Below are 25534 nucleotides of genomic sequence, written 5' to 3' on the forward strand. Positions count from 1 at the left end.
TGTATGAAATTGTGTGAGGAGTTTCGTACCCTGAGTGATGAGCTGGTGTCTGAAAACGCCCCAGTGCCCGTCTCGGAACACGTTCATAACCAGATCCCCCTCCAGCACGGACTGCATGGAATTATGGCTAGATTTCAGGGTTGGCACGGCTGATGATTCGTCGAGGTTGGACACAAACGCACAGCTGGTGAAAACATCGATGAGAACTGGTTAGTAAATTTGGTGACAGATGTGCCACACATACCTATTGTGTACAGTATACGTGTGCAACCTACCGTATGCGGTTGCCCCCAGATTCTTGCCGTAGACAGTTGACCATTCCTACAACTCCACAGTGGCTCTGAGAGGCAGTCAGCCAAACAGGGGAGTCTGAGGATTCAGCCAGTGTTGTCTGGACAAGAAACACACATATACAGTACACACACGATTATAGTCAGTGTTATGGATACAGACAAAGGCCATGATTGAATGGAACCTAGCTAACCTAACCTAAACTACAACGTAATCAGGTGTTGTTATACAAGAAATATAATCAAATGTGTAATCACTTTACATTTTACAGAGTCACTGAGTAGCTCACCTTGAGAGTTTCCACCCATTGGTAGTCTGTGCCGTCCACAGGCATGAAGATGGGCTGCTTGCTGGGTAACTTGCGGCGACAGAGGAAGAGAGCGGAGCCATAGAAGGACTTCTTGACAGCGGCCAGGGTGAGAGAGGCCTCTGAGAACACCTTCTCCCACTCAGCCTGGCGGAGAGGAGAGGGAGATAAATAAATATACCTCTCACTTATGCTGCATTCACATGGGATCAGGCAGACGGCAGACGGCAGACCGGAAGTAATTTTAGTGGACGGGAGGGAGCAGGACGTTAAACAGAACAGGACGGCACGGCAGCCCGGCAACCAGAACCAGCGACAGTAACGGCAGACAGCATCAATGTTAAAATATTTAATCTTTTTACCATTCTGTGCCGTCCGGCATGTGGTGCCGTTTGCCGTCTACCGCTTGCCTGATCCCATGTGAATGCAGCATTACACCTTCCCACGTGTTGCTAGTGAGGCCAGGAGAGCCACTCATATATATGCCGTGTTGTGCGTGTGATATGTCGGCGTGAGCTTGTCCGTGCGAGTCCCTGCCCACAGCAATGTATAAATCCAGCTTTACTGATGCTCGCTTAAGTGAAAACGGAAAAGCATTTCTGCCTTTCTAGGTGTTTTTTTTTGCCATCCCATGCCCAGCCTTTATTTGCCCTGGACTGATACAAGGACTGGACAGACAGGGTGATAAAGCTTGTGCTGACCGGTTAGCTGCCGTATTGGCCCTAGGGATTGATCGATTGAACACTTTATTAGTCACTGAGAGCAGCCTCGCTGCTGAAGTACTGCAACTCACCATGTCAAACATGTCTGAAACTCAGCGGCCAAACACAGCTGCTGCAGATGGTTTGGCAAAACTCATGACTGAGGAGACAATGTATCTGAATGCAAAGGAACTAAAACAGAGTGGGGAAACGGCGACCTCCAGTGGTTCACACAATGTCTAATGTGCAAGTAAATAAAAATGTCTGGGTTTCTGAGGCTAATGTGCAAGTAGCCTTGGAAAGAGCTGGTGTTTTGAAGGAAAAAAAACCTGGGCGAGCCAAGCAGGGAAAGTGACATAGCAGTGGGAGTGAACCTTGCATTTCGTTAAACCAATAACGTTGCTCCAACTTTGGTGATGTCATGTCAGTGTTCTCCGCTGAGTTCTACTGGGGAGGGGAGGGGAGAGGAGGAGGAGGGGAGCGGAGGGAGGGGAGGCGGGCTCATAGGTTGGTGAACCAATAGGAAGTCGGAGTCAGGGTTTCCAGCGCTAGTTTGTTCCGTTCTTCTATGCCCATAAAAGCATATGGCTCTTTCAGGCTAATGTGTGAGTAATAGCAAGGCCAGTTTTCAGCCAACTTGCTGAAAAACCCCAGTATGACTACTATTTTGTTTGTCAGGGCACTTTGTTTTTGTTGATGGACACTATATTTGAATATTAACATTACTATATGGAAATATACATAAGTAATAATAATAACCATTAATAAATAGTAATAATAAATGCAGCTCAGTGGCCTTGTGGTTAGAGTGTCGGCCCTGAGACTGGACTCAGGACGGGATTTAATCCCTGGCCAAGCCACAAAAAGTATATACAAAAATATTTCTATGCCCTTCAACCTTGGGCAACGATGAAGTCCTGGGTGATGAGTATCACTCAACATCAATAGTATATATATTTTGTTACTGAGTGTTCACCCCTGTCGTCTTAAATTTGCTTTATAAATAAAGTGGATTTAATTTGATTGGATATATACCTTTATATATTAAAAAAAAAAAAGTTTAAAATTACGTGGACCGCACCGGACGGGAATTGAACCACGACAGTGGTGCACGTACAGTACTGTACCTGTCTGGAGAATGTGGTTTTCTGACTGACACGGCCTGTATTGTGTTTTTCCTGGCTTTGTGGAAAGCCCCCCCCGCCCCATCCCCATGAGAAATAACACTAACCTGCGTGAGCAATCCTTGCTGGTTGCTGGTGCTCTGTGAGGGCGTGGAGAGGAAGGCCACCGTCTCTCCCAGTGTCTCTCCCTTCAGCAGGGTGTGGAGGAGGACAAATCCCCCTTCCTTGGCTCCAGAGGCCAGGTTGGCCACCAGCTCCCCGGCCTGCTCTGGCCCCAGAGTACCCCAGGCGTGGTTACACACCACCAGGTCTGCTCCGCCCAGTCCACCGGGAGCGGGGCCCGTCACAGGGTCCCACTGGGCCGCCGTGACGCCAAGCCCATCCAGGCTGGCCTGGAGCGGGGACAGCAGGTCTGGGGAGGTGTCCGTGGCTGTGTAGTCCACACGCATCATGGGCTGAATGTTGAGGAAGGGCACGGCATGGGAGAAGAGCTGCCCGTCGCCGGAAAGAGCCTGAGAGAGTGAAGTGAAATGGTAAATTAACATTTTCAAATTCGGCAAGGTAAAAATGTAAAATCAATTTAATTCTGTGATGGCCTATTTGCAAAAGAAAAATCTCAGCAGTACTTTGAAAGATTCATTCGTTTTAAATTACAGTCTAGGCCAGTGGTTGGCAACAGGCGCAATAATATCAAGCCTGCCAAATTATTGTGTAAATAATATAATACACAATATCTAATTTCCAGCGGAAGTGGAGCGCTAAACGAGAGTGAGCCACTGACATCCGGTCTCTACAAGTGGAAGCGGGTGGTGCCCCATCGGCAAATTCAAAGGAGAGAAAAGAAAATGCAGATGGGTTCCCAGATTATGCAGTATCTGACTGACAGACCAACAAATAATGACACAACAGAGAATCTAACTCCACCTGAAGAATGCTGATTATACCAATCTATGTTGAGAGACAGGCACAGACAATCCCATTCCTATGTTCCATTTACACTTTCTTCTTCAGACTTTTCTCTTGTGTTAGATGCGTTTTTGTTTTTCCACCGTTTCCGCTCTTTTTGTTCATTTGTTCTTTCTTTCAAAGAAGAGACCTTGTACGTTGAAAGAGCTCCTGTTCCATCTGAAGATAAATTGTACTGGCTTAGAAAATAATGGGGATGATGCCAGACTCACTTCCCGACACCTAGTCTAGGCTTTTAGCAGACAATCTCATCCAGAGTGACAAGGTCGGAACACAACAGGGTAAGTGGTGAGGAATTCAAGTTAAAAGAAAAAGCACAAAGTAACCAGGAAGTAGACATCAAAATATGTTATCTTTCTAACATACTTTAGCAACTGTCTACAAGTAAACAATATACCAACCAAAATATAAATCACTCACTAATTAAGTAATAGAAAATGAGGGAGCCAACGCAAATACCATCACAGCAGTGATTTGGTCACAGGTGCAAACTGAAGGCCTTTAGCTACTACCTTAAAAAGGAGATGGGAGGCAGGTTTGATGCCTGTGTGATCAAAAGCTTTGTTGTAATGCTGTAATGGGGGGGGGGGGGGGGGGGGGCAGTGGCTCGGGAGGCAGTGCAGCCGCTTGGGAAACAGAAGGTTCCCGGTTTGATGCCAGCTTCCCCCCGAGTTAGTGTCGACGTGTCCTTGAGCAAGACACTGAATGTGTGGGTGAATGTAATGCACATTGTAAAGCACTTTGGATGAAGGAAGGCGCTATATAAATGTACCATTTGCAAATAACATCACACTCACATTTAAATTAATTGCATTGTGTAGCCCAGTGCTTCCCAAGGTTTTCAGGTTGAGACCCAAAAGAGAGATTAGACGGTACCCACACTATATACACACACACACACACACACGTCGTGACCCATACAAATTTGTCCACCGACCCACTGTTTGGGAATCAGTGGTGTAGCCCAACCTAACTGTCGTAAAATGACACTGTACATTACACACACTCTTACCTCCAAGACTTTGATCTTGCCAGGTGTGCAGTTCTCCATGGCGATGTCCAGACAGTGTCTGAAGGCGGAGCCATCCAGCAGGCCTCTCAGCAGGGGGTCCTGGAGAAGGCAACCCCTCTCCTTCTGCACCGTCTGCTCCAGCTCCGACCGCAAGTTACCGTTCAGCTCCAGGCTGCACAGCAGCGCCAGCAGCCGCACCAGGCCGGGCTCGGAGGGCTCCGGACTGGGCAGCGGGGCATCGGACACCCCTTGCAGACCGGGAATGGACAGCTTGATTCCGTGGGAGGCCAGCTTACACTGCAGCTTGTGGATCAAACCTGCAGGAACAGCGTAGGACAAACTGCTGTTATAGAGGGTTTTCAAACTGACAACGACAATAACTGTTCCAACCCATATGAACTTCTGTTTCCTTTCCTTGAAACCAAAATTGTGAGTCAGCAGTTAGCCACAGCAGCTACAGTGCAATGTATTTATTATGGTGAGAAAATACAGTGAGAAATTACAACATTGCTCGACCCCTTCATTCCCCATTGTAAAACTAAGTAAACTACTTGTTTTACAATTTAGTAAACTAAGCTGGTTGATGATAGTTAACATAGTTGGCCTAAGCTAACTGTATATAACATTACATTATCATATCAGGTTGAAGAAGCTGGTCAATAGCCGGCCGGATGTACAGTATGCAACTATATGAGATCCTACAAAAGGCACTCAAAGATGCAATAACAAGCAAATATCTGAGATAACAAGCAATAATTTAAGTTTTCATTCAAATTGTGCATTCTCTTAAACACAGAAAGACCAAGTGAATGCTTGTACCTTTGCAGAACCTAAGCTGCTCTGCCAGCTTCTCATTGGCCATCAGGCAGTCCGCCTCCACATAGGGAACAAACACAAACTCCTCCAGTGTGGGCGGGCTCTGTTGCTGTTGGCGACGTGGTGCCACGGTGGCGTGGAGGCCGCTGATCTGGACGCCACCGGCCACTATGCTGTCAAGACAACGGTCCACATGGACATCCACAGCTGTGGGACGGACAGGAATAAAATGTCAAGAGACCAGTTTTCAATATACTAAACTCAAGGTAATACTGGGTAAATGAGTCCCAGTCAAGGTTATTATAGTTAACGAAATAACAAAAACTAAAATTGAGAAAAAGAATAAACTAAATAAAAACAATTAAAAAACGATAACTAAACGAAATTGAATTGTGTGTTTACCAAACGAACTAAAGCAAACTGAAATTAGAGACAAAATGCCCTTAGTATTAGTTTTTCTCGAGTCGAGTTTTATTACACAATAGGCCTACTTACGCTGACATTTTTTTATTTGGCACCTGACAAATATCCCAAAGTATGAAAAAAAGTCAAAACACTAAAACTAATAAAAAGTTAAAAACTAAACTAAAACTAGCAAACCCACTCTAAAAACCCACTAACTAAAACGTGTGCCTCTATTGTGTGAGAGACAAGAGACAACACAGACCTTGCTTGCCCTCTGAGTAGTCCAAGACCTTCTCCCGGTGCAGGGTGGGGTCCACACACACAGAGCGGACCCTGGTTGGGAGGCGCAGGCTACGGCCGGACAGGCCCACCACGATCATCTGCAACATGGTGTCCAGTAAGGTCACCCAATTGCCTGTCCACTCGAGTTTCCCACTGTCACCTGGGACAACCAATCACAAGCAAGGATAGCAGCAGCGTTAATTAGTCTTAGGGAATCATTGAATGCTGATAGATTCCGCCTCAGTCTCCGTCTATCTTTGTCCCCCTCTCTCTATCGAAAATAAAGCAGAAATATTGTAATCAAATAATCATGAAAGAGAGAGGGTCCTGATCAGCGATTTGCAAAGACAAGAGCGCAACTATGAGGAGATATGGAAAATGTATCCTATAAAATTAGAAACTTAAGAGAACAATTTAAGATAGAATATTGTCATGCCAATAGAAGAAAGTGAAAACGACGCACCAGTCACAATTACTATAACTACAGAATTTGGATTTTGTGGAAGCCAAGCACACACACACACACACACACACACAGAAACACACACCTGCATTGTTGGACTCGAGGATACCCTGGAAGGTCTTTCCGTAGTCATAACCACGGAGACGCAGCTCTTTGTAGATGTCATGGGCTGTAAGCTTCATTTTAGGGTCGCTGTCCTCCTTGCCAACAGTTGACTTGGCAATCTGAGAGCGGAATGAATCCAAGGCTGCGTCCTCCAGAATGCTCACCTTACCTGGAAATGAAAACAGAGGATTGTGATACAGTAGGTCAAAGGGTGAGTGGAGGACTCTATTGATAGAGAAACGTAAAATCTGCTTCTCTGATATGCCCTGCGATTGTTATGAGGTGAGACTATGTAGACAAAAGTAACAGAATTAGTTAGAAGTTATTCTTTCTTATAGAGATTGTGATATGACCTACCGCTGACAGCCAAGTTGCCATTCTCCGAGACCTCAAACTTGTTGGTGGCAGGCATAAGACGCACCTCCAACTGAACCGAGCCTGCGAGAGACAGAAATACATGCATAAGAGAAAGAAGAAGAAATCGATGAAAATCAATATCAAATCATGTATTCTCCACATGTTGACACAAACTATTTATAACATAATATGATACAGAATTCATCATCGACGTTGTCCATTCGCATTATTAGTAGTAGGGGTGCCAGGTAGACTCTTGTCTATCAGATAAATATTATTCCTCATTTTGTTTTAATGAGTAATTCCTCATCTGAGTTTAACCACTTTAAACCGTACACAGGACTTGCATATAAAATATAAACCCTTGTTGGTGAGAATAAAACCATAAACACCTTGTCAAGTCAGTTTCAAGTATTTTAGTGAAGGATTCAAGCAACAGAAATAACTCACATGTAAAATATACAGTTCAGAATGTTTGTAAAAAAAAAAAAAAAAACACCACCACATCCTCACCAGTCTTGGGCAGGATGGTGGCCCTGTGGATGGTGACATCCTCAAAGGTCACGGGGGTGGTTTCCATGACAACGCCCAGGCTCCTCATCAAGGTCCTCCAGGCCAGCACCAGGTAGCCGGTCGCCGGGTAGAGGACACGGCCGTCGATGCAGTGACCCAACATGTAGTAGTCTGGAGACTCTGGGTTGATGTCTGTGTCATGGAGGGAGGGATTCGGATTAGATGAAATCTAAGCACATTTTCTCACATGTACAGTAAGTGATTCTGTGCCAGAGCAAGCAGACGGTATACAATAATTATTCCCTGCGCGACATGTGCGCGTATAGGATACACACTCGCTCGTGGTCAATGGATGGAAATGATTAGCAGACGGTATTTATTTTTTCTCAAAAAACGTCGGCACGGCATACTACGTATATAGCGTATAACGGCGGACTACACTACTGCATTCTCACCAATATTGTAGACGGTGGCAGACGTAGATCCCCCAGAGCCACAGGGGAAGTCCTCTGCCTTCGGGACGTCCCAGGTCTGGGAGTGGTCCCACTGCACCAGGGGGGAGATCAGCGGAGTGCCAGATGGCACCGGGTACTCCACAGACGGACTCAAGCGGTTAATACCCACACTGATGCTGCACAGAAAACAAACCATGAAGAGTAGAAATATGACAAAGAGGAAGATTCACTGTGTACAGCAGAGCTTCTCGTCTGGGGGCCAGCCCAGAATAAAAAAATAATATAACAGAAGCAACTCCGGTTTAATCTAGTAAAAGCATTGCTGGCCCGACTGATCGGACAAAATACATTTCTATGTATTATATTAGATTTCTGTTATCCACTTAAGTCCTATTTTATACTTTGTCATACAAGAGTGTTGCAGGAAGAAAGCTAACAATGTGTCACGATACGATGCTTTGTGAGCTTGTAGAACATTTTTGACAATAATTACTTGCCCAATATACAGTAGGAAAGGCAGGCTGAATGTGGTTAACTCAAAGTGATAGTACACTGGCCTAACTCAACCTGGGGGGGTCGCGACCCCCAGGTTGAGAACCCCTGCTCTATACAGCACGTGTGATGTGATGCAGCGCATGCGAGGCAGCTACGAACCCGCTCATGTGGAGCTTGCCAACGTGTGAGAGGAAGAACTCCAGGTTGTTGGCGTGGCCTCTCTTCATCAGGGGCAGAATGGCACAGGTGGGCTTCAGGCTGCGTTTCAGGATGGCCTACGGCAGCGGGGAAGAAAGGAAGGGGTGGGATAGTTATTATAGTGTCACGTCGTTCATTCCTTTTTTTTTTAGCTTTTATTTCGTTTAGAATTTCTGTTTTCCATTTCAGTTTAGTTTTGGATTTGTTTTTAAAGTGGATTGTCAGTACAGTAGTTCAACAATTAGTTTTAAGTGTTTTAATGATAGTTACATTTGATTTTCTTAGTCAGGAGCCAGGTTAAACAAGGTCAGGAAAAAAAGCAGATCTACAAGCAAATTGCATTGCGCTGTGAGCTTATAGATCTGCTATTTTTGAAGATTAGTGACAGACTAAAACCAAAGACATTTTCACAATGACTTTAGTTAGTTTTAGTTATTATTTCAGTTGGCTAAAACGTATTAAAAAAAACAATTCATATTCTAATTGTGAATTTTAGTTGCAACCTTGATGCCATACCTGCAGCAGACCGTGGGGGGCGATCTCTATCACGGCGGCGTTGTCAGGCACGTGCATCAGCGCCTCCTGGAAGAGCACGGGGCTCACCAGGTTGTTGACGTGGTATTCAGCAGAGCTGTACAGAGAGAGGGGCGACGCCCAGTCAGCCTCCGGGATGCTGGAGCTGACCCACCGCGAGGAGCGCTGCCGCGGCGATTTGATCACCTTGCAAGAGGAGGGGAAATAAATCCTGTATGTTCATTGAACTGATATATGGAGCAGAAAAATCTATTATTTTTTCCCCTTTATATATCTTTTTATTTGATTTTCAACATTAAAAACATTTCATTGCCCTATACCTTCCCCACCCAGCATAAATTCAAATTCATCATTATTCTCTCTATATCTATTCTTGATAAATTATGCTTAGCAGGGGGAAATGGGCATTGCATAATTGATTTAGGGTGTGCCAAAATGAAGATATGGTTGCATTACCCATTTATGCCAGTAGGTGTCACTGTCATACTAGGTGTGTGTTCAGTAGTTGGCAGTGACATGTACCTTTTTAAGTGCGGCGAGCAGGTTTGGAGCGATGGCGGCCATGTAGTACGAGTGGAAGGCGACGCCAGCACTACGCACCTCCTTGGCAAATACGCCGGTCTCCTTCAACTCCGCCACAAACTTACTCACAGCTTCCTGCAAGCGGCAGACAGACAACACATTTCATGTCATCAAGGTGGTTCAACACACACCAGCGCTGTTTCCTAAACTATTACAACTACCACAATATGTAACATTTGGATGTTTTTGAGGCTTGATTGAGGCTTTACCCTTTGCTTTTATATGAACTATCCAAGACTATTGTGGTTTTATGGAAGATGCTTCTGAACTGCTAGTTTGACCAATTCAAACGCTATAATCTTAAAACTGCAAGCTCTCAATGTGTCTTCCATAGAAGACATGCTCGCTTCTATGGAATCCAAATGACTAAAATCAGTCATGATGACCTTTAATCCATGAGGTCCTGTTTAAAAGGGGAAAACCTGTTAATCAGGATCTTTTTATTATTATGATCTGCGTGCCAAAATATGAAGCAGGTGACACATATTTCCAGGTAGTATATTTCCAGGTAGTTATTACAAATTCAGATTATACAACATTATGCACACATGCACTGAACAAAGAATGAATACTGGATATGTGAATTTCATTGGAGTGTCTCCCCCCCCCCCCCCCCCCCCCTGTACTACTGTACAAGACAAAGACATTCTTGTATTGTAACCTACCACAGCTTCACTATGTGTTCTGACCACATCTGGATAGCATTATGTGTGTGTGTACATTACTTCCAACATAATAACTGGGTTCAGCACATACAGTAGTATCTGTGCACACGGTGGGAACATTCAGTTCTATGATCATTCATCTTACCCCGCCCCCAAATGTCTTACATAATGTATCTAGATCGCCTATTCTCAGCGAAGATATTTAGTGTGGACTGTAGAGCGATAACAGAAAGGTACACTAGTATGAAGCCCTGAGGGACTCCGGTCAACCAAATTAAGTGGTTTTGAAGTGTCTGTTTACCTGAGGACCAGAGATGGTGACAGTGTCCTCTGCATTGTGACAGGCTGGGACTACTCCCTGAGGACACTGAGCCTTACACTCCTCCCATGTCAGCCCTGAGAGACACGGACAAATGAAGATTACAACACACCTCGATGAGCATATTCTACTGTGTATACTCAACTTCTTTGACTTGTTTTATATCCTTTAATGTTTCTTTTTTCTTGCTAATGGTACAAGATTCCAGGGTTGTGGCTCTTTCGGAGCGGGAACTTTGGGGGGAGGGAGGGGTAACATACACTTTTTTGTATGCCATCGTTTTATCGAACCATATATGTGACTTGGAAAATATTAATAAAGACACTTTGAAGTTTGAACAACAACACACCACAGTGGGTCCTCATGGGGGTTCCAATTGGTCCCCAGCAAAATGAGGAACAGTACAACCACCCAGTTTGAGACTACAGCGCGTTCATTACTGTCACACACACACGCTGCATGCAGTATATTCCTTACCGACTGCAGCCATTCCTCCAGGAGGCAGGTTGGCCTCCTTGATGCAGCGGCCTCTCCAGTACGCAGCCAGAACGGCCTCACTGTGGTTCAGGGAGCCGTCAGCGTAGCCACAGGCCAGCTCCCCTACAGAGTGACCCACGATGCCATCAGGCTCCAGGCCCAGTTTGGTCAACAGGTCAATCTGGGCTATCTGCGAAAGACAGGAGACACAGAGAGAGAAGTTCAGTATAACTTTGCTGATTTGTGTTACTTTATACATTCATCTGTGTCCTGTGGGACACACCTACTCTGGTCCATAGTGTTAAGGACTTCTCCTTAACGTTGTTATTCTCCACTTCCTGCGCACACATAAAATGCAGCACAGCCGTCGACTGATGCAAAACTAAAAAGAACGATTTCGCTACTCACCAATACAAAGACGGTTTTGTGGTGTCGAAAGCCTACTTTCCCTTAGTGGACGACGCACTTTTTGGCCAGAAAATGGCCAAAGGGTGCATTTTATATGTGTGGTGGGGGGGGGCGGGCGTCCACTAGGGAATGTAGGCCTTTCGACTCCACAAAACCATCTTTGTATTGGTGAGTAGTGTTTTCTTTTTCAGTCGACGGCTGACAGCCTGTGCTCCCCAAATTATTTTCCAAAGAAATAATAATAATATATATATTTTTTTGCAACTGAATGGCTGGAAAATGGAAATGAAGAGTTTACATAGTACACATAGTACATGCATAGTTGCATACACCTTCCCTAATGTATATCTGGTTTCAGTATTTATTTATGGTGTATTGTCTCTATTATTAAAGTTATTGTAGCAGTCAATTTATATTGGGGGTCGGGAGGGGGCGGGGCAGAGGTTCCGAGACATTGCCAAAGCATTTCCGGGGGTCCCTGGCCAAAAACGTTGAGAACCCCTGTCTTAGACAATAGGAAAACTGTGGAAGATGTCTCATTTCACCAGTGATTACTTTATATTACTACGAGTAAAAATAAGAAAAATGTCCTTCACAAAAGCAGCATTTAAATGGAATGTTTAATTTCAAAGACTTATTCTGCCCCAGCCAGGTTCCCACATATCAAGATGGTGGTTCGACCATACCTGTATGGCAGCGAGAGCAACAAAGGCATGGACTGTGTCTTCAAAGGTGTTCTCGTCAGCCTCCATGAGCAGTGTGGAGATGCACAGTCCCGTGTCCTTCAGAGCCACATCGGAGCGCTGGATCGACTCTCTGAACTCTGGCAGTTGCATCATGCTGCGCCCCATGCCCGCCCACTGGGTGCCCATACCTGGGTGGACAGACACACATTCACTTCAATATGCTGTTGAACCGAAGGACATTCTAGCTAGAAAACTACACCGGGCAGCAATTAAAAAAACGGTATGGAGGGTTCACAAATCACAATAGAAAAATACATATTCTGAAGCAAGCCTGCAAGCTAATGCAGTTGACTCAAGTCACGCTGTCCCATCCAACTGTAATAATACGTTCTACTTACTTATTTATCCTCCCACCTCCAGCCCAGCCCAGCATCCACCTGTAGGAGTCCGATACTAGGTTCCTTCTGGGGTAAGATAACTATAATCACTCCCTTCTCCCTTATTTTAAACTTTATATACTATACTGCCATTCTTTTCGGGCTGTTTAATCAATCACCTTTTTACCATTTTGGCTTCCAACGATTATTGCGACTGAAGGTCGCGTTTACTATGAAAACCTGCATCTCCCGTCCGTTAGTTAGTTAGTCACCCACGTCTCCATTATGGTATCGCACTTCATGACATCTCGTGACATCATGGAGACCCTTTGATCTCCATATATGGTTGTCAGTCCGTCATATGTCAGTCTGACATCATCAAACCCTCTAGCCTACACTCAAGACACACTATATATGGCCATGAACCCTAGCCATACCCGTTTTTCATTGTGCATTTTTCGGTCAAAGTTGATCCCATGGCAAAGCGACAGCACTCGCCCAGCAGTCTGCCGTCACCCAGGCGGATGCGTGCACGTGCCGATCTCTGCGCCAGCAACTCTACATCTGACCTCAAACCTCAATCCCTTAGATCTCCATATATGGAGCTGACCTGTTCTGACATCATTTGCCAACCACAATTTGGTTGGCAAATGCGAAGGTAGAGCTGTCGCTCCAGTCCGCCCTCTAACCTTTATAACTCTATGATTTAACCGCAGACCATTCACCTGAACAGATGTACCAGAGAGGCCTGGGAGTGGCCTGGGTCTGCTGCACCTCCGTGATGTCACTCTGGGAGCCAATCAGAGTGTAGCCTCGGAAGGGCATGCTGGCCGTGGGAACGTCGGCCACCTCGTTGAGCAGAGACAGGAAGTTGTCATCGTCGGCGTGTTCCTTCCCCTTATTGAGCAGAGTGCTGACCGCTTCCTCCGTGCGACCGCAGGCCTGGAGGACCCTTGGGACCTCCCTGGGGGGCGTTTCTGTCATCCTGTTAATAGGTATGTTAATAGTCCATTGTTAATCGATGAATCGATTCTTCAATTAGAAAAATACTGCGGTTCTATCATTGGGCGGTTTTCTGTGACTGTAATGCTGTCTGCATGCACACGTGGCCGAGGAACGGAGTGGGTCGGTTAAAAAACGTCCCCGTCCCCCCACCTTGGTAGCCACCAGAAACGTCTCTGCTTTTGCATGTGATGTGACATGTGCACTTTTCATTTAATTTCATTCCTCAGAAAAGATGACATTGCTTGGCCCTGTATCTCAAATGGTCAAATAAATATTTGATTAAGGAATATAATACGCCTTTTGTATTCTTTCTGTCTTTTTTATGTTACATTGAGGGAAATTAAGATTCTCATATTTTTATTTTCTTAAACGCCACTCAATTAATCGATGGACAAGGTTATAAATTTCACAAATTCATCGATAATCGACATCCCTACCTGGGAGGTTTCTGGGCAACGCCGTCGACGGGCTGGAGGATCACGTGGACGTTGGAGCCCCCGAAGCCGAAGGAGTTGATGCCCACGATGCCCCCGCGGACGGGGATGGGCCTGTCCACCACGCGGAGGCGGCCGTCCGACAGCGCGGGGATGTCCAAGTTGGGGCTGTTGAAGTGCAGGTTGGGAGCCCACACGCCTCGCTCCAGAGACAGCACCACCTGGTGGACAGAGGGAGGGTTCAAGTGATCATGAGGCGAGGTGGCGCAGCCGGTAGATGAGTGGATAGTATACTGTCCACAGAAATCTAAACCAGTGGTTCCCAAACTCTTTTTGCCCGTCTAAACATTTGTTTTCTAATTTATGGAAATCATAAATGCAAGGAACCCATAAATGCATCCGTGACCCACAAATGGGTCCCAAATGCGTCCCGACCCACTGTTTGGGAAACCGTCATCTAAACATCTCCTGGTTCGATTCCACCTTGAAACCTGTGTTGTTGTCTCTCTAAATATAAATGCTGAGTTAATACTGAGACCAGAAGAATTTGAATCCTGAACTCAGTCTGGAGTAGCCTGGCATGGCCAGACTAATATCAGTTTTGCAAGGCCAGATTCGTCTGGTTTCCAGGCCAAGTCTAGCCTGGCTCCAGCCCCTGAATGGCTAGCCATGCCCATTAAAAAATATGTTCTGGGCGATTTAGGTCTGGTGACTCTACAGCAGCCTCGGTTGAAAATCTGATACCACGGCTACGGCCAATCAGCGCCATTTCAACTCCATGATGTCAAACAACAAACATGGCTGCCCCCACTGTGGTAACTTGTGACCGAAACGATTTGGGTATTAAATCGCCATTTGATAAATAGTTTCTTTACAGAAACGACAGGTTTTAGAAACATCATCATCCGACATATTTTACCGTCGTTTACATGGTAGTAGCGCTCGTTGACCGTGTTTGTTAGCAGCAACCCACATTGACAACGACGTCATCTGCTTTGCTACTATTTTGATTGGTTGGTGCTGCCGTGGGAAGGGATTTCAGTCTGAATAATGAAGTGAAACGAAATGAAGCTAGACCAAGTCTGAAGTACTACACAACTATTAGGGGACCAGAGAAACTCTTCCTAAACAAAGGCCTTGTTGTTCCACGTCTCACCTTGGCGAGGGCGGAGAGACCAGAAGCAGGCTCGGGGTGGCCCATGTTGGACTTGGTGGAGCCAATGAGCAGAGGGTCTCGCTTCGATTGACAGAACACGCTGACGATGCCGTTCACTTCCTGTGGGTCACCGACCTGGATGCAGAAAAGCAAGAGACACCACAGTCGTTAAGACAAACTTCCAACTGGTGCGTTTTAATTTTTGCAGACAGCTTGTTTTAGTGACGAAATTATGAAGCAAATAAAAAGGCCTTGTACGTGAGCTCACCTTGGTTCCGGTACCATGGGCCTCAATGTACTCCACCTGCTCAGGGCTGATATTGACCTCCTCGTAAAGGGAACGCACCAACCTCGCCTGCATGTCACCCGATGGGAACGTCACACCTGGGGGAGAAAAGGGAGGAGAGAGTCATTCAGAAATATTCTTCAGGATCAATATAGGTAGGATCTATATGAGAGACGAGAATAAAAGTGTATGAGGTGCAAAATTCAAATAAGGAGAAATACTGAGACACCCTGAATGGGTTGAGCTTCAAGCAATAGCACTTGTCAACCACTAGTGTTACTGCAAAACACAGGGTCTGAACTTCTCAATGGAAAGTAGAGACCCCCTGCAACCACCCAATAGTGTTAGTTATATTGTATTAACATACTGTACTATACAGAATAATTTCTGGATTGCAGCTTTAAGGACTATAGTGTGTGTGTGTGCGCGCTCACGCGCGTGTGCGTGTGTGTGTGTGTGTGTGTGTTCTCGTTATATGAGAGACATGGATATGCAGTCTATTTCACATGATAGTGCCATGAAGTTAACTAATAATGTAAATATGAGACTGACTGGGAATCCTTCTGGGCCATTTGCATGCAGTGAAGGTGGTAACTGGTAAATGCTACGGTTAATATTTATAGCACTCGACCTGTCTGCATATAGCTCCTCATTCTTGCGTCTGTGTCACACCAGTTCAACTCTGACCTACAAGCAACGACCCTCACAGCCCGACCAAAAGCATATGTGCTTGGAATGATAAGTGTGAATCTTTTGTGAACATAGATATGTAGAAAGATGAAGACTCAGTAAATTGATTGAATGCCATTTTCAGAGAGTTTGTCATATCACTGTGGCCCCTTTTCCACCGGTTGGTTCCCAATGGGAACCGGTTCAGTTCTTTTTGGTTTTTAGTCCATGAGCCAGAATTGAAACGTTAATTATGAATTGAGTGTGCAAAACCATTCCTATATTGATTGTTATCACCATTAAACTTCCCAATTGAGTACTTACACGAAGACAATGATTTATTGTATTACAAATTTTACATTTTAAATATGCAAATGAGGCATTATGTAGGAAAATATGCAAAATAATCAAAAATATGAAAAAGCTACTACTGTGTCATCTATTAATTTACTTGTATTGATCCTATAAACAATTTAATATAGGGTATAGTTTGCCCACCAATTTTGGAGCTCTGGCTCATGGACTAAAAACCAAAAAGAACTGAACCGGTTCCCATTGGGAACCAACCGGTGGAAAAGGGGTCTGTGTGTCGCTTTAGGCATGTGTGTAAGTTTGCTCATCAACCATGTCCATGTTTATAAACAGACACAGCTTCAGTAGCCAAGTAAGTGAAGAGTGAATGGTTGAAAGGTGAGCACGAGTGTGCATTCCCTTATTTATACTGTGTGTGCTGAGCACGAGTGCATTCTCTTATTTATACTGTGTGTGTGTGTGTGTGTGTGTGTGTGTGTGTGTGTGTGTGTGTGTGTGCGTGTGCGCACACATACATGCGTGCATGCTAGGAAACTCTAGCTTAAAGTAGTCTGACACACTAAACCTTACAGAGGTCTCCGTCTACTTGTATTTGTATTTCAAATGGCTAGAGGTGCCTCGTGCCTGGGTATTAGCCAGGGAGATGGGCAACAAAACAGAAATAATGTCTTTAATATGCGTGCATAAGTGTGCTCTCAATTGGCCTGGGCCGTGGCTCAGCGGTCCAGGCACCTTGGCTGGTAATCCAGTCTGGCAGTGTGCCGTGGGTTCGACTCCCGATCCCGACGGCCTTTAATGCATGTCTTCCCCACATCTCTCCCCATTTCCTGTCAGCCTACTGTCTGTCCCTCCATAAAAAATATAAAATAAAAGGCGAAAGCCACAACAAAAAAAATAAATAAAAATAAAATTAAAGTGTGCTCTCAATTTCTTCAAATTGAAATCAAAATGTTCATTTAATAATAATAATAATATAGTGACCGTTTGTTGTTTTGGGGTATTATCACTATTTGCACATACGTGACATCATGTGTACCCTACTCAGGGACACTTTGACACATAGACTAGGCAGGGTGGGGGGATGAACCAGTTAACTTCTAATTACCAGACGGACGCTCTACCCACTCAGCGACGGCCAATACTAGCAAATACAAAAGCTGCTGGGCACTACTTGGGCACTAGTCAACAAAAGAATGTGTCAAGCAGACAAAGAGGGCATTTCTAAGAACGTAATGCATCCAATAACCACGTGTGGACAGACAAACTAGACTGCGTGCTTGGTGCCAACTAAGGAGTCACGAGTCAGAACAGAACAAGAACAGGGCATGTGGAGTCTGTCTGTTGAAGATGGTCCATTCTCACCCTGCTCCTTGTAACCGTCGGTGTTGTTGCCAGCATTCAGAACTGTAGCATAAACCCTCTTAGCCATGGAGCGCTTGGTCAGCATCACGGCCACCGCAGCCTCGGAACGGCAGTATCCATTTCCTGGGCGGCAACATTGAAGGACAGACGGATCATAAAAATGTCATATTATATACAGATAATAAGAAATGCAAACACAGCTTCCACAATATTCATAATATACTTTCTTGTTTTTTTTGCGGGGGGGGGGGGGGGGGGGGGGGTTCTACTATTTGATTGATTGTACAGCACTTAGGTCAACATGATTTTACCTGAGGCATCGAAGGACTTGCAGGTTCCCTCAGGACTGAGCATGCCCAGTTTCATGAACTGCACCGAGGTGTTGGGCTTGAGGAGCAGGTTGACCCCTCCCACGAGCGCCGAGTCACAATGTCCGTGGCGAATGGCGTGGAAGGCGTTCTCCAAGGCCAACAGGCCGGAGGAGCAGGCAGTGTCGATGGCAGTGCTGGGGCCTGGGAAGATTAAGGTGGATTAAGTGGGAAAACAAAACAATCGTTGGGAAAAAAAACTATACCAGAGTTCAAAGTATAACTCGATAGAAAACTCTTTCAAAACGTTGATTCAGATTTCATGCAGAGTGTTGCGCTATAGTTGCGTACCGTTGAAGTCAAAGAAATAGGAGAGGCGGTTGGCAAACATGGCGCGCTGGCACCCGGTCATGCTGTAGCCTAGCAATTCCTCTGGGTCTCTGCTGAAGGCCTCGCCAGCCTCTGAGCCGCTCACCCCGATGTAGACGCCAGTCTTACTGCCACGCAGCGCCACTGGGTTCAGTCCTGTTACAACAGACACACACGCTTCAGTCTCAGCCACACTGCAGCTACTCTATTATTTAGCCATTTGTTTCACCAGATGATGTCGGGATGACTTGTGACACGGGTCATGATCCCGATTTGTACCCGTGACATGGGGATTAGGTCTGAGGCTGTATGGTGAAACACATGCTAACTGGTTGAGTCACCAGGGTGACCCCATTCACATAAAGGCTTTTTGTCCTCACCTCCATCTACGATGGCCTCATAGGCGATCTCCAGCATAAGTCTTAGCTGGGGGTCCATGGTGTGGGCCTGTTTGGGGTGAACCCCGAAGAACGCTGCGTCAAACTTGCTGATGTCTTTAAGCTTGCCATTTCTCTTGGGCAATCCATACAGACCTGTGACAGAATGAAAAGACAATATAACCGAAAGGTTATAAAAGAAGGAAACAAATGTGTTTTCACTTTATTCTGTATAGTTTATGAAAATGTATTAATCACAAGGAGGTCAGGATATCACATATAGTAGGTGCTAGATAATTAGATAAATAGCAAATTTAAAAAAAAATCTCCACACCAAGTAGCTCCCATTAAAATACTTTTAAATCTGCACAAATAGCAATGTTATGAGCAACACATGCTCTTCTCTTTTTGTAAAATCTGAGAAAGAGCCTGTGTTGCTTGAAACTTCAATATTTGCGCAAATGTATATTATTTGACTAAAACTAAAACGGGACTGATTACATTCTCACAGTATTTACGGTTGTCAGAGTTTTAAACGTATACAAGCTACTAACAGGTACTGGTGTAGAGGAGAAGTGCCGGATGTTCCTTTACCAAAACATACTGTCTTTGGAAACCAGCAGAAAGTCTGTCTGTTTGCACCATTTTAATTCACTGTGCAAACACTGTACCAGCAGGCCCTCTTTCCTGTTCTATGTTCTTGCCCCCCCTCCCCCCCCAAGGTGTGTGTGTGTGTGTGTGTGTGTGTGTGTGTGTGTGCGTGCGGTCTACTCTGGGTGTCGGCCTGCCTGCCTGGGACCTATTCAGCACTTGAATGTGAGCTCTAGGTGGTTGCCAAGCACTGAGGGGATGAGTGGTGGTATTCACACAGAGGGGAAAAATGGAGAGACACGGAAAGGAAAAAAGGCACTTTACGTAATGAGAAATGGACAAGAAACGGGTCCAGGACACAATAAATTAGACGGAAGAGAAGATGATCAGAGGAAAGCAAGACTGAGAGGCTGAGCTGAGGCAGCAGAGTTGTTTTATGCCTCCATACAACAACGAGTATAAATTAAGCATAAGAAGAATTGCTTTGATTGCAAGGACACAAGGGACATCGTCAATAAACGGGGCTACTTCGGAAAACAGCCATGTAGCAACTTGACAACTTCACAATATGTGCACAGCAGTAAGTATTAAAAAGAATGCTAAACGAGAAGGCACTGCTTGTTGGGAGTGTGTGTGTATGCGCGAGTGAGAGAGGATGAAAGAGAGCTACAAATCACCAGGCCAATATTGCCAGGAAGTCTAATTCAAAGTCTGCAGCTTTACTAGAGAGTAGTACAGAGAGACTACAGAGTCTCACCTCACAACACGGCTCTCATACGAGCTCCAGGCTTCATGTGGGTTCATTAAAGTGGTATGTGACAGAAGAACAGAGCTTGGTTTAGTTTAGGTGGAGCTTATAATCCAAGCCTGTTGTGCAAAATCCTACATTCATCCATGCAAAGCTTTATTTAAGCCTCATCATTGAGATTTCCCCCAGCTGCAGTGATGTCGAGCTACATAGACGGTTAAAACCAATTATGCAGAGTTAAACTAAATTAAGAGTTCAAAACAAAACACTTATAAAGTGTTATGATGCCTTATAAGCAGATTATGAATGCATAATAAATACGCTTATAATGCATAGACCGGAACTTAATATACATACAGTCTTACCAACAAAACAAACAGAGGACCGTTCTACTCAGTGATTTGAGATCTGATCATTGTGTTGAATTGTCCAAGGGTAGTGAGAGTTTTGATCTTGAGGATGCGTTGAACATCATTTTCATGAACATGATTTTCCATGTTACTTTGCCATACCACTGTATCACCGCAAAAACCATAACTCAGCAAGTAGCGATTAGTGGCAGTAAAGATAAAATGTTTACAGCTGTTCTGGTCAGACGTCTACACAGTGGATGCATGAAAGCCTGGATTACAACATTTCAAAGCAAGAGATAATGACCGTCATATCTTATCTTTGCCACTGATAAGGGGTTGTGCTGACTCACTGGATCGAACGACAGTGAGGTCAACGGAGTTCCTAGAGTGCGACTAAAACGTGACAATTCAATCCCAAACCAAACCCACCCAGGAGCAGCGGTGGCCGAACGGTTTGCGGAGCGGTCTTGTTATCGGAAGGTCGCCAGTTCGAATCCCCGGACCGGCACGTTAAAATTACCACCGCTGAAGTGCCCTTGAGCAAGGCATTGTAGGCACCCCTACCATGAAATGTTCTATGAGCAGGGTCTGGCTGTAAACAAGCATCTCGAGCTTAGTCCATTCACCCTGGGTAAAACAAAGACCTTTGCTTACTTTGCCCTACAATTATTAACCACTTGAACCCTAGTAGCATTTCTATTCTGGGTCGAACATGGGTCGACAAGCTCACAATGCATCACAGCACATTGTGAGCTTGTAGCATAAGCCTATCTCACAGAATTTCCCCGCCCCCCTTAATACGCCCCCTTTTGGGGTTAGTGGTGATAGCGTGACGTCACTCCATAGACGCTACATGTTAACAGAGGTAATTTAAGAAGTCTACAACTTTTGTTTTCTCAAGGTAAGGTTTGTTCTATCTGTTCGAGCTGATTTACCATCTTGTTTGCTTCATAATAATATTGGTCTGTCACATTTTTACATTAGAAAATGTACTTAGATTCTCCAGAGAAAAAAAAACGTGTAAATGCTAATGTTAAAGACACCACTATTTACCGGAAGTGGGCGTGAAAAGCGGGCTGTGAGATAGGCCTATTTCTATTTACGGCAAAGGTATTTAGTGTAAAGTGAAAACAGGTGAGGCCCTAGTGTAACGCCCTGGGAGACTCCGGGCAACTACAGAGTTTAAGTGCAAGAACCGAGACAAAAAGGTGCAATTAGGCCATTGTCTGAACCTGAACCAGATGCTTAACAGACTGATGCTTTGATTGAGCGGTGTCTAGCTCAGGGAGAACTGAAGAAGATGCTGTCAACTTATATCTTTTATTCTGTCTATCAACTTGTAAAGTTGTTCCGATATCGTTGTCAGTATCGGAGAAGCTGCCGATACCGCCTACAATGTTGGTATCGGTATCGGCAAGTATGCCAGTCTATGCCAATCCGATACCACATAATGTATCACATGATGATATATCATTTACAGCAATCAATTATTTTGTGTTTTGAATGCTTCAGTTGACTACCTGTACTAGTATTTATATTATTATTTTACTAACTTCGGCACTTTAACATTAATGACATTTGTATTTATTCCTAGATCATTGGTTCTCAGAGTTTTTAATTTCAAGGACCCACATAACTCCCATTTGCACACTCTCAAAGGTACTCTCAGAGAAACTCCCTCAAGGAACCCTTGGAGCCCACTTTGAGAACCACTGTCCTAGATTTGTTTGTTATTTTAAATTACACACGGATAGATAATATCGGATAGATAATATCGCAAGTTCAGTTCAAGTTCAGTATCAGGAAGGGGAAAATACATATCATTACACCTCTATCAACTTGTACATGCATGCTGAGGTTCAACTTCTCACCTGGCTTCCACCGCCTGTCGTCCTCTGTTACCATGTCGACGCCGTTCAACAGGTTGTCCCAGAACTCCTCCAGGTTGTGGGACTCGGGCAGGCGGCCCGATATCCCGGCTATGACTATGTCATCCATACTGGAACTACTGTGAACACAAAAGGGGAGAAGAGGTGTGCCTCTTTGTTAACAGGAACAGTATGACGGAGCCATAATATCACCACAATGACCCGTCTAAAAGAGCCGTCCACATCAAGGACTAGATTAGATTCATTATCGTCTGTAAGATGTGCAGTGGTTCCCTATGACACAAATAGTCTGCTGGTCATCAAATGATTTGCTTAGGAATGCAACAAAAACAGAAAAAATATCCATGAATTCAAGTCTCCGTGGGGTGAGTCACCGATAGAAAGTCATTTTGGGGGTGAACTATCCGTATTCCAGAGTTCACACTCCTGCACCTATGAGTGCCCATAGGCTGGTAGGAGTAGCGAGGACAGTCGGTCTCCGACAGACCCTCGTTGCCATCCTACAGTTGGTTATGGCAAATTGACTTCACAGATGAATTCATGCATGAGTTCATCACTAATTCATCATTAATTAAGCTTTAATTACGTGTATACATTTGCATAAGTGTTACTGTTTTCTTGTTTTGTTTCTCGGCATAACTCGTCATACAGTACATCAATAACATAATCATCAGTCTATTTCATGGCTCCAACACAGCTAGAGTGGGGACTACTCCGACTACATGCTTGTCGCCACTGTTTAATGTACATTGTCTTTGTCAGTGTAACGATGATGCTCACAAGCCTCACATCATTATAGTTATCATTCTTGATTTAGACTTCCTTTCTTCCATGCTAGACCACTGTGGACAAGTAGAGGAAGATGTAATATAGAGTAAGCATGACGGGTGTATGATAAGCCGTGATGGCAACAAAACAATTCAACATGAAAATATGACAAATGGAGCTAAAAAGCAATGTATGAGACCGTTGCTGTAAAAGGACAAAATAAATTAAAGAATTTGTAATGGATGTCATATGAGCCGTACAAATAAAGCACTCAGACTGAACCCACGTAGAAAGATAAGAAAAAATGTTAAAAGCGTAATAATAACCACACCCATTTCTTCTCATATTTAGCCTAGGATCTCCTAATACCATGTGGACCATTGTATATTTAAGGTATTTGCTTCATCCTCTTGCAATTGTGATCTTCCCATCACTCTTAATTCATCTTTGTTTTATTCAAACCATAATATGCTGGTCTGAGTAGCAGAAAGTCTAGACAAAAGGTACCCTGGGGGCGTCTACTGTCTACTACACAAAGAGACGTGCTCCACCCCTGCTAGGCCTCGGACCTATTTACCAGACATTGAATAATACAACTTTTCATAGCAAATTTTACATTAAAATCACTTCAAAGTTGAACGTGTGTGCGTGCAATCATGCACATACACGTGTACCGCATTACGTCACATAATCTGCTTTTATTTGATGTGAACTGTGCAAAGTTACTGAATGTGAATGTACATTTTGTCACGTTCTGTACACTATAGCCCCAAGAATCTAAAATTCTTTTGCGATAGAAAGTCAACATTTGCTTTGAAATGCTTTGAAATTGTAGACTGAAACGAACAAAAAGAAATTGTGCCATTACAAATATGCTATATTCACATAATCTGCTTTTATTTGATGTGAACTGTGCAAAGTTACTGAATGTGAATGTACATTTTGTCACGTTCTGTACACTTACTACACTATAGCCCCAAGAATCTAAAATTCTTTTGCGATAGAAATAGTCAACATTTGCTTTGAAAAGCTTTGAAATTGTAGACTGAAACGAACAAAAATAAATTGTGCCATTACAAATATGCTATATTAGCACACTGGCAGCTTAAATGTTCTCAGTAGAGCGCGCACACACACACACACACACGCACGCATGCATGCACGCACCGACGCACGCACAGTTTATTTTACTGTGCCCATTGGTTAACAGAGTCTCAGAAAGCTGATATTCTACTGTAAATGCATGAAAGAACAATTACAAAAGACAATGTCGTCTATAGTCATTGGCTACTGTCTGTGTTCACACAATCACACATGAGTGAACTGTATTGTGTTGGATTGGGTTGCATGATGTGTGTGTGTGTGTGTGTGTGTGGTGTGGTCTCAGATCTTTGTTCTTCGTTTCTGGGCCATGCAGGCACTTCCATGCCCGCTAGGCCAGTCACCTCTTTCAGCCAATGACGCCGCAGGGGTTGGGGCGGAGCCAGCAGCCACTAGAAGCAGCGAAGCGATGGATGCTGCTACCTCATCTCAAAACAGTGGTCCCTCTGTTCATCTGCCCGTGCCCTCTTTGTACCAAACACTGGGTAACATAAGATGCATCTTCAACCTACAGGACAGTTGTGACAAGAGCCATGCACGGCCTGGGAATCCGCTGGACAAAAGCAGAGACTTCTGTCTGGTCTTATCTCCTATTCTCCTTTCATGCATGCACTTTGCTGAACCGACTGTATCAAAGACGCTTTTCAATCTTTGTAATGTTTACTACCACGCCTGCTCGCAGAGGACTGCAGAACAAGGCAAGCAGCCTAATAACAAGTCAGTCCGTCCTAGATGGACATGAATGCTGACTAGACAAAAAGGAAGGACAGTTGTTTGTCCCAGTGCGTTGCCAACTTGCCATTCTCTGTTCTACAGAAAGCCATGTGTCAGTTTGTGGATGTGACCGCTGCGGTCGAGTCCGTGCCCGTGACTCAGTGAAATCACTGCCCATATTCTTTATGATCTTGACATACAGAACACATTGGCAAGCAGACATGATTTTCACATCCTCACAATAGAATAATATTGAGATTGAGTTAAACGTCAGCAAAATTGCATTTTAAAATAAAAGTATATACTGTAGACTAGAGTATCTGTATCATAAAATGTATGCAGGCATGATCCAATCTAAATACTCTTTGGGGCAAAATGCAATGTGGCTGGCCATGTTATTTTGGCCACAGTTACCATTGGTCAAAACATGAGATCCTTGATAGAGGTAAACATAATGGAACAGAACCTGTGTGCCGAATTATTTTGGGGGGTCCCCAAATTATTTAAAAAAAAAGAAGAAAAATCTTTTCTTTTTTTTTTGCAACTGAATGGCT

The 25534-nt window shown here is 44.4% G+C and overlaps 1 protein-coding gene across 1 annotated transcript in view; it reads right to left on the bottom strand.

Moving 5' to 3' along the window:
• Positions 1-25534, bottom strand: part of fasn (fatty acid synthase) — a 48377-nt gene that overhangs the window by 18082 nt on the left and 4761 nt on the right. The window contains exons 2-27 of the mRNA XM_079491937.1: positions 22380-22516; positions 18820-18972; positions 18422-18595; positions 18074-18274; positions 17763-17885; positions 15402-15517; positions 15134-15268; positions 13981-14198; positions 13264-13523; positions 12162-12349; positions 11068-11257; positions 10573-10667; positions 9547-9681; positions 9007-9210; positions 8452-8567; positions 7798-7973; positions 7343-7534; positions 6830-6910; positions 6453-6641; positions 5885-6064; positions 5221-5424; positions 4402-4718; positions 2531-2935; positions 581-745; positions 276-391; positions 30-184 (exon numbers count right to left, since the gene is read on the bottom strand). Of these exons, the coding sequence (XP_079348063.1) occupies positions 30-184; positions 276-391; positions 581-745; positions 2531-2935; positions 4402-4718; positions 5221-5424; positions 5885-6064; positions 6453-6641; positions 6830-6910; positions 7343-7534; positions 7798-7973; positions 8452-8567; positions 9007-9210; positions 9547-9681; positions 10573-10667; positions 11068-11257; positions 12162-12349; positions 13264-13523; positions 13981-14198; positions 15134-15268; positions 15402-15517; positions 17763-17885; positions 18074-18274; positions 18422-18595; positions 18820-18972; positions 22380-22506 (4615 nt within the window). The 5' untranslated portion in view covers positions 22507-22516. The remainder of the gene's footprint in view (positions 1-29; positions 185-275; positions 392-580; positions 746-2530; positions 2936-4401; positions 4719-5220; positions 5425-5884; positions 6065-6452; positions 6642-6829; positions 6911-7342; positions 7535-7797; positions 7974-8451; positions 8568-9006; positions 9211-9546; positions 9682-10572; positions 10668-11067; positions 11258-12161; positions 12350-13263; positions 13524-13980; positions 14199-15133; positions 15269-15401; positions 15518-17762; positions 17886-18073; positions 18275-18421; positions 18596-18819; positions 18973-22379; positions 22517-25534) is intronic.

The sequence above is a fragment of the Electrona antarctica genome (assembly GCF_951216825.1).
Source record: "Electrona antarctica genome assembly, chromosome: 22".
Lineage (NCBI taxonomy): Eukaryota > Metazoa > Chordata > Actinopteri > Myctophiformes > Myctophidae > Electrona > Electrona antarctica.